This window comes from Lathyrus oleraceus, chromosome 6 (genome assembly GCF_024323335.1).
Source record: "Lathyrus oleraceus cultivar Zhongwan6 chromosome 6, CAAS_Psat_ZW6_1.0, whole genome shotgun sequence".
Classification (NCBI taxonomy): Eukaryota; Viridiplantae; Streptophyta; class Magnoliopsida; order Fabales; family Fabaceae; genus Lathyrus; species Lathyrus oleraceus.
Window position 1 is genome coordinate 38949081 of NC_066584.1, and position 15134 is coordinate 38964214.

At 29.4% G+C, this 15134-nt stretch overlaps 1 protein-coding gene across 1 annotated transcript; it reads right to left on the bottom strand.

Moving 5' to 3' along the window:
• Nucleotides 1-10322: 10322 nt before the first annotated feature.
• On the bottom strand, nucleotides 10323-14786 carry LOC127091894 (uncharacterized). Its single transcript, XM_051030618.1, has 7 exons — nucleotides 14579-14786; nucleotides 13569-13707; nucleotides 13417-13470; nucleotides 12205-12278; nucleotides 11601-11718; nucleotides 11111-11169; nucleotides 10323-10999 (listed from the first exon to the last, which is right to left on the bottom strand). The coding sequence occupies exons 2-7, from the start codon at nucleotides 13662-13664 to the stop codon at nucleotides 10921-10923; spliced, it is 480 nt and encodes a 159-aa protein (XP_050886575.1). The 5' UTR covers nucleotides 13665-13707; nucleotides 14579-14786; the 3' UTR covers nucleotides 10323-10920.
• Nucleotides 14787-15134: the final 348 nt, after the last annotated feature.

Consider the following 15134-nt stretch of genomic DNA (forward strand, 5'->3'; position numbering starts at 1 on the left):
TGTTAAAGACTATAAATTGGATCCTACCCGGCCTATTTATCAATACCATACTCCTTCTAACCAAGAGTTAAAAGGAATGAGTTTAGGTCGTGATACTACTCATAAAATAGAGGAATTGGTTACTAAATTAAAAACCTTAAACATAGAAACTTCTTCAGGAGAGATAAATACTTTATCTCGAGATGAAGAATACGACAATATGGTGAGTAAATTAGGCGGAAGAGCCCAAAGACCTAAAACCCGAAACTATTATCCTAGACCTTCATTTGCTAATGTGCAATTTGAAGAAAGAAGTAGTTTTATAGAAAATAATTATTCAGGAGAATCCATTGTCGAGTGGAATATCGATGGTGCGTCTGAACAACAAGTTTTGGATACAATACAAAACATGACCATGGCTGCTACTGCCTTCAAACTTAAAGGAAATACGGATAAACATACTAAAGAGATATTAGTTATGGGATTTACCGGACAATTAAAAGGATGGTGGGACAATCTCCTTAGTTCAGAAGATAAATACCAAATAGATTCAGCCGTAAAAATAGAATCTAACGAAGAGATTTGTGTTACAACCCTCTTATATGCTATTACTAAGTTCTTTGTAGGAGAACCCCTTAAACTCCAACAAAGAGCAGCTGACCAATTGCTAAACCTTTATTGTCCAACCATGTCTGATTATAGGTGGTATAGAGATATGTTCTTATCTAAACTATGCCTTAGGTCGGATGGTGCGGCAGATTATTGGAAAGAAAGATTTATTAGTGGTTTACCTAGGTTATTTGCAGAAAAGGTAAAAATTAATATTAAGCAAAACTTTAATGGAACAATCCCCTATCAGTCATTAACCATTGGAGAATTATCTAATTATGTAATTGAAACTGGTATACAAATTTGTACAAATTATAAATTACAAAATAAGATCAAGAATGAAAAGGCTAGTAATAGGCGTGAAATGGGATCATTTTGCGAGCAATATGAAGCTACTCCTTTAAGAGCTCAGAGTAACCCCAAGAATAAAAAACCTGCTAGTAAAGGAAGAAATAACTTCCATTATCATAAGAAGCAATTTTACAAAGAGAAACCATAATTTTATAAAAAACCTTACAAGAAAAATTATGACAAGAAACTTTATAGAAAATATAATAATAAATCTAAACCCAAGGATAAAGATGTTAAATGCTATAAGTGTGGTCGTTTTGGCCATTATGCTAATAAATGTAAGGTTCAAGAAAAAATTAATCAACTGAGTAACTTAGACATTTCAGAAGAGTTAAAAGAAAGTTTAATAACTACTTTAAATAACATCTTGTTAAACTCGGAGGAAGAAAGGTTGTCAACATCTGAAGAATCTTCTTACGCAGAAATACATCAAATTGACAATTCTGAAAAATCGGATGATGATTCTGATGAATGTTTAGGCCTAGATTTCTGTAATTGTGACAATTGCAACAAAATAATAATGTTTTAACAAATAATCAAGCTAATACTTTGATAGGAATATTAGACAAAATGGAAAATTCAGAAAGTAAGAATGCTTTCATGAGACAAATTAAAAATATTATAGATGAAAATGATATTTCCAAAAAGAATATTCACAAAGTAGAATTTAAAAATGTTATGGATTTATTTAAGAAACCGGTTGAAAAAGCTGTTTCTATTAAAGATTTACAAGAAGAAATTAGTAATTTAAAAAATGAAATTAGAATTCTAAAAATCATGGATGATGAGATAGAAATTAAACTTTTAGAGTTACAAGAAAACATGATTATTCAGAATCAATCCAATAAAAATTTAGCCTCATCTAGCTTAACCAAAAATAATGAGGAAACTATTATTCTGAATAATGAAGATGGGTATATTAACAAAATAGAAAAATTAATATCGCATAAATGGTATAGTAAAATAAATCTCATTGTTAAAGATAAAACTTATGAATTAATTGCTTTGATTGATTCAGGAGCAGATTTAAATTGCATCCAAGAAGGGTTGATCCCAATCCAATATTATGAAAAAACCAAAGAATCTTTAAGAGGAGCCAATGGTAATAGATTACAAGTTTCTTACAAATTATCAAGTGCTAAAATTTGTAAAGACCAGATTTGTTATAAAACCTCTTTTCTTTTAGTAAGAAATATTCATGAGTCCATTATTCTAGGAACCCCTTTTCTAGCTTTACTCTACACTTTCATAGTTAATAATGCAACTATAACCACTAATGCTTTAGGGCGTGAAATTAAATTTGAATTCTTAGAACCACCTAAGATTAGGGATCTTAACTCTGTCCAGAGTAAAGTTATATCATTTATTAATCAAATTAATAATAAAAGAAAACAAATTAATTTCATTAATAAATAAATACACTATAAAAAGATAGAAGATCAACTGCAATCTCCAAGTATTTAAGAAAAAATTAAAGGTATACAAAATAAATTCATTAAAGATCTTTGCTCAGAACAACCTAATGCTTTTTGGAAAAGAAAAGTGCATACTATCTCATTACCCTATGAACCTGACTTTAAGGAAGCAAATATCCCCACTAAAGCCAGACTAATACAGATGAATAAACAAAATTTAGACTATTGTAAAAAAGAAATAAAAGATTTCCTAGACAATGGATTGATTAGGCCCAGTAAATCTCCTTGGAGTTGCTCCGCTTTTTATGTTACCAATGCTTCTGAGCTAGAAAGAGGAAGTCCTCGGTTAGTAATAAATTACAAACCCTTAAATAAAGCATTACAATGGATTAGGTATCTCATACCTAATAAAAATGATTTGATAAACAGATTACATAATAAAAGTATATTTTCAAAGTTTGATCTTAAATCTGGATATTATCAAATACAATTAAAGGAAGAAGATAAATATAAAACCGCTTTTGTGGTGCCCTTTGATCACTATGAATGGAATGTCATGTCTTTAGGATTAAAAAATGCTCCTTCCGAGTTCCAAAATATTATGAATACTATATTTAATGATTACTCGCACTTTACCATAGTCTATTTAGATGACATATTAGTATTTTCAGATTCTATAAATCAGCATATACAACATATGAACCTATTTTATGAGATAATTAAAGAGAATGGGTTAGTCTTGTCTGAAAAGAAACTTAAAATATTTCAATCTAAAGTAAGATTTTTGGGTTTTGATATTTCCCAAGGTATGTATACCCCCATTAGTAGATCTTTAGAATTTATTAATAAATTTCCAGATGAACTAAAGGATAAAACCCAGTTGCAAAGATTCTTAGGTTGTATAAATTATGTGGTTGACTTCATACCCAACTTAAGAATCATTTGTATACCATTGTTCAAGAGACTTAGGAAGAATCCTCCTCCTTGGGATGACTCAATGACCCAAAGTGTTTTGCAATTAAAGAAAATAGTTAAAAAATTACCCTGTTTAGGAATACCTGATCCTAGTGTCAACCTTATCGTTGAAACCGATGCCTCAGACATAGGCTTTGGGGGAGTTCTAAAACAAATACTTCCGGGCATGGAAAAGGAACAAGTGGTCAGATATTATTCTGGAACTTGGAATCCAGCTCAATTAAACTATAGTACTATTAAAAAAGAAATTTTATCTATTGTTTTGTGTATTACAAAATTTCAAGATGACTTGTTTTCAAAAACATTTTTATTAAAAACAGATTGCAAAGCTGCACAAAGTGTTTTACAAAAGGATGTTAAAAATTTAGTTTCAAAACATATATTTGCTAGGTGGCAAGCATTACTTTCTTGTTTTGATTTTGAAATCGAGCATATTCAAGGAATTAAAAATTCATTACCAGATTTTCTAACCAGAGAATTTTTACAGGGAAAACATGAGTAAAAAATCAGTTGACCCCAGATAAAAAAGATAAGGAAATAATTTTAGGTTCTCCATCTTTTATTTCCAAAGTTACCTCTCCTATTACTGCTACTCCCCTGACAACTATTAAGCCTACATTATTAACTCCATTAGCTTTTACATCTCAAATTATCAGTCCATTATCTATCCAAAAAAATCACCCGTCTAAACTAGCCTACTATACACCTCATTCTTCTTTACCAAAATCAACATTTATTACCAAAGATTTGTCTATACCAATATTACCTTTAGAAACACTTTACTGTCCTCCAAACTCCTCTTTATTACAAAATATTTCAAGAATTCCCCCCCCCCCCCCCCCCCCCCCCCACAGGATTTTTCTTCATTCCTAAAGACCAAACAAAGACCAGAAAATTCTACGAATTTATCCTGGTAGATTCTGAGTCTATTACTCTTACCCACCAAACAGATCCGAATGATAAATCTAAGATAAAGTTCTCTAAATTCAAAGTTAATAAGGTATTATCTCCTTCTGATTGGAATCAACCTCCATCAGAATTAAAATCTTTTTCCAGAGCCTTTACTCCACAATACTATTCGTACTTTGATTACATGGATGCTTGGTTCAATTTTTTGTCGATCGAACCTTTCAACCACACTTGGTTTGTATGGTTCAACAAGGATATTTCACTTAGCTTTCCTAATTGGTTTATTCAGTGGTTCATAATTGTTGGGCCAATTTTAGAAATATTTCCTGATTATGCCTCAAAGGCCTTTAACAATTTTACAGCAAAAACTATATGTCCTGATTACAAGTCTTTATTATGTTTTTATGTTGTTTTTGGAATTACATGGATTTCATCTTGGACCTTTTCAACGGATCCATTATGGGAAGGGTCCTCTTCTACTCAATTGGTCAAGAAATTTTCTATTAAATGGTGGTCAAAGTTTAATCCAGATTTGCTTTCTCCATCAAGATTAGATTCTTGGTTCAAGTCTCATCCGAGTCTTTGCAAAGAGAAGGTCATTTCTCCAGAAGATACATCGTTCTTGTTAGATAAATCAAAATTACTTGCCTCTTTATCTGCTACTTCCAGCCATAAAGAATTCTTGAATAGAATTAAAGAAGCTATGACTGCTTTATCTGAAAGTGATAGTGCTTCTAGCACTTCTGAAAATAATAATGAAGATGATTGTTATGGAATCATAGATCTCTAAATTATGTTGAAAATAAGTTCAATTATGATGAAGATAAGATTTTGAAGATTCCTCTTGTCAGAATTATTTTGAAGATAAAATCAATTATGGTGAAGATAAGAAGTTAAAGACAACAACGGTCCCTTTTGTTGGCCTCAGTTACCTTCCACTTAGAATTACTTTTGAATTATTGACTCTACTTTATCAAAGTTTTTTGTTTTATTTCAATTATTCAGACCATGTGGGTCATTACTTTATTAAAGTTTTTTGTTTTATTTCAATTATTCAAACCATGTGGGTCATTACTTTATTAAAGTTTTTTGTTTTATTTCAATTATTCAGACCATGTGGGTCATTACTTTTAATAAAGTTTATGCTTAGTTTAATTTAGTTTGAAGTCCGTGTGGATCTTGCCTATAAAAGAATCATTTGTGTGTTGTGAAAGGCATTCGAGTTTTCAGTCTTAAAACTTGAAATTCTTGATTGCCATCCTTTGTAAGTATTTTTATAAATAAAAGCAAGTCTTTTAATATTTTTAACATGTCTTCCATGTCTTCCGCATATTATTTTACTCTTACAATTTATTTTATCAATAATTTTACTAATATTTCCACCATTATGATTTTCATATATATATATATATATATATATATATATATATATATATATATATATATATATATATATATATATATATATATATATTATATATATATATATATATATATATATATATATATATATATATAAAATGGAGGGTAACTTTTGGTAGGGGATCTATATCCATTTTACAAATTATTGTATTTGTATACCAAACATGCTAATTAATTTATATGTATATATTTTAAATAATCGATTTATTCTCACTCTCATGATAATATGCTATTATGTAATACTTGTTAGGCAGTCATTCATTTGCATTTGTATTTAATATTAAAAATATGATTTAAATAGTTAAAATGACAACCTAGACACAATCAATTAGATTCCGACAATAATCATAAATATTACTATGAATGTGTGTTGAATACAATTGTATTGTACAAAACAATTTTTTATTAACTTTAATTCTATTTCAAATAGATAATTTAAGATATAAATATTTTTAGCCGTGTAGAAATTTGGGTCGGATCTTCTATTAGCTTATATTTTAAAGATAATAAATGAAATATCGTAAATTGAACTATTCTAATATTCGTGTATAATTATTAAATGAATTGATTTAACGACTATTGATATTTTATTTGATACTACTTCTTCCTTGAGTTTTATCATATCTAACATGTTTATTTTACAACTTTTAATACAATATTTTATTTTGAAATAGGGTGCAAACTAGTTGGTATGTGTGTTTATCTTTTTCTCATTAATTTTAACTTTATGAAAAGTTAAATACAATAGTAAGGTAGGTGACCACAAGAGTCATGGGGAGTAGCAAACTAAGAAAAAAAGGATAAGATGCGATGAATATAAAACATCGAAATTTCATTTTCAATCTATTCATCTTGAAACTTTCCCAGTTTTATTTTCGAGTTGACCAACCAAAAGAAAATAGTAAATAAAAAGAACACAGAGTATCTAAAACCGTTGTATTTGATTTTAGGGTAATGCTAATTTGTGTCTTAAGGACATAAGTTAAGAAACTTATTTATAAAAATTTTTTATAAAAAATTTGTATTGAAAAAATTAATAAAAAGTTTAATTATATATTTTTATTAAAATAAATATATAATTTCCAAAATATCATTTTTATGTTTAGTTTTTAACTTATACCCCTAAGACACAAGTTAACATTATCCTTGATTTTACAGTAAATGTCATTTATATAAATAAAAAATAAACAAATTAATGTGGCTTTTACTTTTTAAAGTGAAAGTATGCTTTTTTTTTCAATTTTGTCATCTTTCAAAACATTATCTTACTACATTTATAAATGGAGGAAAAGCATCCATAAATAATTGAATTAGTTGGATAATTTTTTTAATATTATTTTAACTACTTCACTACTTTTTAATCACGGTAATAATTTAAACAATATTCATTTTAAAACGTAGGTTGTTAAATTTTTTTTAGGATATACATCTTCGTATTTATTTTAAATATAAGATGTATTTTTAAATTAAATTTTATCAAAATTGAAAATTTAATGTGCTTGGATATGTATTTTTGAAAAAATTTAAAGATATTTTTAAGTTTTCAAATATACCACCCACAAAAAAATTGTTTATTTGACTTATTCACTTATCTTAATTTTAATATTTTTTTCCTTCAAATTTATTGGGCTAAAATTCAGAGACCAACAACCTCTGTTGTTGCGCTATTGCTTCATACACCTTGATATTTTGACATTTTCTAAAATACTCAATATATAGACTCTTAAAATAAAATATTTGTACGCTACATTATATATCTAAACAATTTTATAATAAAGATATATTTTATTTAAATAACTAAAAACAATAATGTAAAATTTTAATAATGGCTTTTAGAATGTCTTTCAAATATAATAGAGCACTTTGTTGCATAAGGAAGAAAAAAAGTTCACTATTATAAGAATTTATACATATACCACATATTTATATATGAAATCACTAAAAACAAAGCCTATCCTATATGACATACGATCAATGCATTTAAATAATTTCTATAATAACAGTATTAATGAATGTTAATAAAATATAAGAGTTAAAGGAAAGGAGAAAACAATTTTGATAGGACTGTTTAAACAAGTTTCTATTTGAAAATAAGTTTCAAAGAGAAAATATTGATATAATGTTGTTTATTAAAAAATACAAGTCTTACATTTTTCTTATACAAATTTATGTTGATGATATCATATTTGGTGTTACTAATGAATCTTTGAATAATAATTTCTTTGATATTATGCATAATGAATTTGAAATGTCTATGATACGTGAACTTTAATAATTTCTTTGCTTGCAAATTCATCAAACAAAAGAATGCACAATCATAAGTAAAACTAAATATTGCAAAGAGGTTTTAACCAGGATTTAAAATGGAAAAAGCAAAAACAAATTTTAACTCTCATGAGCACTTCATGTACCTTAGACAAAGATGACGAAGGAAGAAAATATCGAGGTATGGTTGGTTTTCTTCTCTATCTCACTACATCTCGTCCTGATACCATGTTTTATGTCAGTATGTATGCACGTTTTCAAGCAAAATTCAAAGAAATAAACCTCACTACAATTAAATGCATTATGAGGTATCTCACTAGCATACCACTAATGAGTTTGTGATACCCCAAAGGGGCTAGTTGTGATTTAGTTCGATATTCTGATTCTAACTTCGTTGGTTGTAAATTAGATCGAAAAAGTATCAATGGTACGTGTCATTTTATTGGTAACTCACTTATCTCCTTGCATAGTAAGAAACAAGCAAATGTCGTGTTATCCATAACTGATGCATAATATGTCGTTGCGAGTAGTTGTTGTGCACAGGTAATTTAAATGAAACAACATTTAAATGATTATAGAATTAATCTCGAACCTATCATGATTAACTGTGACAACACTAGCACCATAAACTTCTTTAAGAATGTGGCACTTCATTCTCGAAAGAAACATGTTGAGATTGTGCACCACTTCATTAGGGATCACATTAAAAAAAAAAGGGATTGCATAATTAATTTTGTGTCTTAATCTAATCAAAAATGAAAAACATGTTTACAAATCCTTTTTTCTATAGAAAAGTTCAGTATTATAAAGAACTCAATTAAGAATCTAAACCAATCATGTGTTGATTAAACTGGTTTATGCGGTTCTTCTTATTATTTTTCTTTCTTCTTTCTCAATGTGAATTTTTTACTATTCTATGTGTTGTTTATATGCTTATATATTTTTCTCTGCTCTTCGATTATGCCAAAGGGGGAAAAGTATACTCTCGAAAAAATCATATATATTACACTCTATTTATGAGGGAAGAGTTAACCACTTCAATCATTTTAATCTTAACTTATGTTTTTAGCGAATCCCTGAGAGATGTGTTGTTATCATCAAAATGTGAAAAAAATATGATTTTAGGTGTTATACATATAATCTTGATTTTGTTGATGACAAAATAAATTAAAGAAAAATCATAAGCATTATCAAGTAAAAAAGAAATGTAAATCAAATAAAAAAGCGAGAAGGTTTATAGTGTTATGCACAAAGATAATCAAGGCTTAAAATCTTCATCAAAAAACAAAGACATTTTAAAAAATGTTTACGGATCATCCTTGCTTTATCAATTATATATGATCTTATATAATATTAAGTATGAATAATTCTAAGAGTACTAAAATAATATGCACGCACAAGCACATGCGCAAGCACCCGCACTCACGCGCGCGTGCACATACAACATTTTTCTAAAATTTATTTGTTGTCAAAATATTCTTAAAAATGACTTTGAAGAAAGATTAATCGATTATGGAACTTAACTAATTAATTAGGAAGTGAAATTTTGCTCTCTAATCTATTGCAACACTTGTCTAATAAATTATGGAGCAATCTTTTTCAATAATTGATTAAGAAACTTTCTAACCGATTAGGCTTTGGATCCAAAAAAAACATATCTAATAGATTATGAAACATATCCAATCCAAAAAAATATATCTTTCTTAGTTAAGTTTATTATTATATAAAGTGGATTTGTGTTCATTTCAAAACACTAAAAAAAAATCTAAAATATTACTATTTCTTTTACTCGAATTCTCTTCTTAGAAACTTCTTTCTCATTTAAAATATTTTAGTATTGAGGAAGTAAAACACTTACTTTAGAAAGAGTTGTGTTAGTTTTATGGGTTACTGATAAATACATGGGATGGACTGAAAAATTCCCTACCATTATTATTATGGCACATTTTAGAAAAGAAAACATAGAATCCAAGAGGATTTTAGAGAGAATGATAAAATTTAATTTTCTTTGTAAATTAAGGAAGCTGTTTTTTGGATTAAGGATTTAATATGTCATTCAATCAAAAAGTTAAACAATTCGACATGAAAATATCCACTATAATTGAACATTAGGCATCAAACTTTCTGAGTTATACATCTATTAGATTATAGTTACATTGACTTAACTATAATTGAAAACATACACTACTAAGAAGACACCAACAAACAAAGAAAAAGACTCCAACAAACAAAGAGATACCAACTAAAAAAACATCCATATCTTTAAATTTACCAGAAGGATAGAAAAATCTGCAGATATTTAAATGTTATATGATCAACTATCATATGATTCTTTTCAATACTGGCACCATATGGTAATATAAAGAAGTGCAAAAAATTAGAGACAAACAACCAATATAGTTCACCAATTTCAAAATATTTATTCATAATACAAAAATTTATATTTCTCAATATAAAACTCGAAACATCACAAAATACTAGATCTATCTAATGATATTTAAATACTATTCAACAAAAATGTCAAGTAATAATAATTATGGTTGAAGTGAACAAGACGACAATGTCGTTGCAAAAATGATTCTTACTTGCCACAAATCTAAACATGAAGATATAAATTGAACTTTTCTCACCTTTAAAATAAGAGCAAACATGAATCTAGTTCTCAGATAGACGAATCGAAAGAGAGAAAGTTATAAATAGAAGGATAATTCAAGTGCTCAACTTGTTGGAGAATAGTTAGTAAAAGAAACAACATAAGAGTTGGTGGTGAATTTGTGGGAAGCAGAGCAAACAATGGTGGTAGGTTTGGGTTTAAGTGAAGGAGGGGGGATGTTGTGAAGTATTCAAACCATGAGAGAAAACAACAACTCTACTCGATGAATTCCAAATAAAGGCCAACAAGAAGCTTCATGAGCACTCAAAATACCAACTTCACCATAAATCGGTCAGTAAAATCCAAGACCACACTAGACATCTTTGGTTTTATTTTCATGGTTTAGAGCTCTGTATCACATAATTTGATCATCAAATTGGAAACCATTCTTCGAGCAAAAGGGATATAACTTAGGCTATACCTGTAACAACTTCCAACTATTAATGATCTACGTAATCGTACAAATACGTGGTTATCATATCACATGTCAGAAATTTAAGTAGGGAAACAAGGATGTTGAAGGCAAAATTACCAAATAAGTGCGCCAATCTCAACGATGATTGCAAGTAACGTCAACACCTTACTATGGATCTACAAAACATGAAAATTGGTGTTTGGTTCCTCTAAAAGTCAATAGAGTGTAAAACAAATAAAATCAAGAGTTAACATGACATGCTCGTGATTTTGTATGCATGTTTATCTATTATCAATCAATGATTTTGTTAAGAGTCTCAAGATATGGCCTAAAGATATGTGTTTATAAGTGGGGACATTTCTCACCTTACAAGCTGGTTTTGTAAAGTTGTGTTAAGTCCAACCATAATTCTAAGAGATTTATCCATCAAAAGTTGACATTTTATTGACACTCTAAAGTAAGTTGTTCACTTATAAGAAAGATAAGACAAATCCTATAATCAAATGGGGAAAACAGAAAATCTGAAACTTTTCAAATTTTCTTAGTATACCGTAGGAAATATAACTTACTATAATATGTTTATGGAGATCAAAGGAGAAGGGTTTACCAAGAGAGCACAAATAAGTGCTATAACCACACATCCAAGGTAGATGGAAGTTGCAAAAACACGAACAGGGTCAAACATCATTTCCATTTGTTGTGCCGGTCCAAGAAGAAAGGCTGTACTGCCAGATGTACGAAACAAAGTTGGACGGTCTATTAATTAATTGAACTATATACAGGAATTTAGAAGCATAAAAATGAACCGATTTTCAGAAATAGCATATTCACAATTCACTTAATGATAGGTTTATAAGTATATATCTTTCCATATTAGAAAAAAACTAGGCGAGTAGAAAAACACATCCTGCCTAGATATTAGAAGAAAAGAGGCAAATGAAAACAGCATCCAGTCCTATTGATATAGACATTGAAAACACATGAAATGGCTCCAATATGGAAGAGGACAAAGGAGACCGAAGGATAAGCTTTTCAGGGCTTCACTTCTCTTCATTTATTTTGTCAGGTTTACTGAAGATAAATTTGTGAATAGACATCAATTTGGACTTGCCAATAATATCCTCAACTAAAACATTATCTTGTCGTTGTATATAGCTTGACAAAGTTATTTCTAAAACATTCATGCGTCAAAAAGGAGAAAACTATGCTACCTTCCAACTGCTAATAGGTTGCCAAAGGTGAACAATATGGCAAATTTGATGGGTTTGGCAAAAACAATCATAGACTGCAAAATAGAAAGAAAACAGTTAAAGAAAGTATTTGCAAGTTATCAACTCAATTTGGTTGAGGTTGCTAAGCTTTTAAATTAACAAGTATTTGCAAGTAATCAACTCCATTTGGTTGAGGTTGCTAAACTTTCATATTAACAGGAAATAATATATTATTTTTCGCATGAAGTACCATAAGTTACGCAGTATATAACATTCAACATCTTTTCTGACCACTAATACATTTACAAGCCAAGTTACGATGGTTTCCGGGAGAAAAATAGTCGGAAAAGCTTCAAAGAAAAGGTAAGTTACATGAAAAGAGTGAATGTACTTCCAGAGAGCATTAGACAAAGACTTCTTTTAACAGTCTTACTTCAACATAGTTACCAAAATCACACGGGATTTTATAGATAATGGTTGTACAAGTAGACTTCAAAGTATTATGACTTTTTAACCAAAACCAGGCTAGAAAGTCATTAAAATCAATACATCTAATCATTTTCTTAAGAACCACGCATAGCTTAAGACATTTATTAAGAGACGGAGGGTGTATCAAGTTGTATTGAAGCCAATACTAGCATACCCGGTGATAGTTTCAAATTTCTTTTGTCCTCTGTCTCATCACTACTACTCTTTTGTTATGGTAGGAGTGTTATTTAATTGGGCTTACATGAATTCCGGTGATTTCAAGTAAGAAAGTCTTTGCCTCTGGTATTTTATCCACCAAATTGCCATGGTCCAATTATTATTTGAAAATACTAACAAATTCCCTTAGGTAAGGATATTTGTAAATTAAGGATTCAAAAATGATAAGTACAAAAGAAAAATCAAGATTTTTAAAATTCCCAGTATATGAAATGTTGTGTTTTATGATTTTCTCCAAAAGCAAGTCCTTGAAAGATAAATATGGTTAAGGTCCAACCCCTATAAAGATTCTCAAAAGATGCGGCATCAAACGAAGCTAAGAAAGTAATTGTCATGATATAGAAAAAAAAGATCGATACGAAATTGAAGTTATTTCTATACTTTCCAAGTAGTGGGATTCAGGTACATCATGAAACTCGAACAAGCCAAAATCTAAATATAAGAAGATAAATAAATCACATACATAGTATAAATTACACATAAAAAGTGGACACACATTTCTCTTACCAGTAACATTAAAGCGAGACCAGCAATCGAACAAGCAGCAAATCCATAAAGTCTCTGTTTAATCAACAGTCAAAAGTGGCATAACTTAGAACTGAATAGACTAGAATAAAATCCCAAACAGCTAGATCTTATGTAAAAAGTTTTGACAGCACCTGTGTTGTAGAGAGGCTACTTGATTCCCCACCCAACAAGCTCTCCTCTTGTTCTTCATTATCTCCTGATAAAGACTCGCCGAATTTTTTCCACATTATTAGTATGAAGAGTGTATCTAACTATCTCTCACCAATGCCACTATAGAATTCAGAGAGAGTAAAACCATCAACATCTAATAAGGTGACGGGTGAAAATTAAAGAGATTTAATGAATAAATTATTCAAAATAAATGAATCCAAACACACATATATATATATAGTACATTTTTATTATACACCTTTTTCTAACAAGCAAGAAATACAATGCATATGTTTGGAACAGCGTTTGCAGATATAAAATCAAGTTCCGAGGCTCCTTTAACGTGGAAAATGAGGTGCTGGAAAATGGAGCTTTTGCGTTAACATGACTTTTTAACGCAATTTTTTCTAACTTGATGATTTACTAAACATGCACTATGAGTAGAGATATTAATGCCGGCCTTTGAATGGCGGATTTTTCGACAGTTGCCATATGCAATTTGAGAAGGGATGCCTTCCGTGGCGGCACCGTAGGCCACACTGATGTCTTTATATGGCCGATTTTTAGCATTCCACCATGGACTGATACTTAGTACTACCTCTGATCCTATTTATAAGAGAAAGTTAACTGATTAGATTCATTGATAAGATATATATCGATTATTCAATGAATCTAATCAGATAACTTTCTATTATAAATAAAACCGGAAGGATTAACCTATAGTTAGGCTAGGAATAATTTCAAATCCTCAATTCAACTAAAATACCACTAATTTTTTCGTCTAAAATTTCAACAATCCCAAAACTGAGGCTTAATCTATGAAACTAAATTGTGTTTTCAATTTTCACAGCATTTACAGATTTCAAAATGAATAAATCTTATCATATAGAATTTCAATATCAATTCGAACAAATCTAGAACGGGTATCATGTATTCGTGCTTTGAATATTTGTAATGAATCAGAAATAGAACAAATTGGAGAGAATCTTACATGAAATGACCTTGAGAAGTTTGCTTTGAAGTGGTGAAAGAAATTCGGAATCGAATCTCGAGCATTCGGAATCAATCAGTGGAGAAGTTGTAACAAAAGCGTGTAAGAAAGTTTGGAGGTGTTGTTGGAGAGGTGTGAATAGTAATCGGTCGAAAGTTGATGTGTGCACGTCCGGTCCAATATAAACCGAAAAGTGGAAAAGAGGGAAAAGAAAGAAGAAACAACCGGTTTTTTTTATTTATTTGAAAAATAAGCTTTTTAGTTATTATTGTAAAATGTTAAATTTGTTAAATAGGTAATTCTTTGTGTGGAGCATGTTTGTAAGATTCGATAGAGTTGAAGTCGAATGTGTTTGATAAAATAGTAGTTGAATATAGTCTCAAGTAGTAAAGTCCGAAATTGTCAAAGGAGTTATCTTCAACGGAGTTTTAAAACTCAGTATTTGTTAGTTGAATTAATTAGATATTATTTGGTGTGCAAATAATCTCATGTATAAATAGGGAGGTGTCCTGCTATTGTAAAGTGGTTGAATAAGAGGAAGTAAATGAGAAAAATG

What these genes read in the sequence shown, in the direction of transcription:
- LOC127091894 (XM_051030618.1), bottom strand. Translation starts at nt 13,664, where the DNA reads ATGTGGAAAAAATTCGGCGAGTCTTTATCAGGAGATAATGAAGAACAA. An exon ending in AACCTATTAGCAGTTGGAAG is followed by an intron (nt 11,719 to 12,204) that starts GTAGCATAGTTT and finishes TACATCTGGCAG; the next exon opens with TACAGCCTTTCTTCTTGGAC. An exon ending in CACTTATTTGTGCTCTCTTG is followed by an intron (nt 11,170 to 11,600) that starts GTAAACCCTTCT and finishes CATGTTTTGTAG; the next exon opens with ATCCATAGTAAGGTGTTGAC.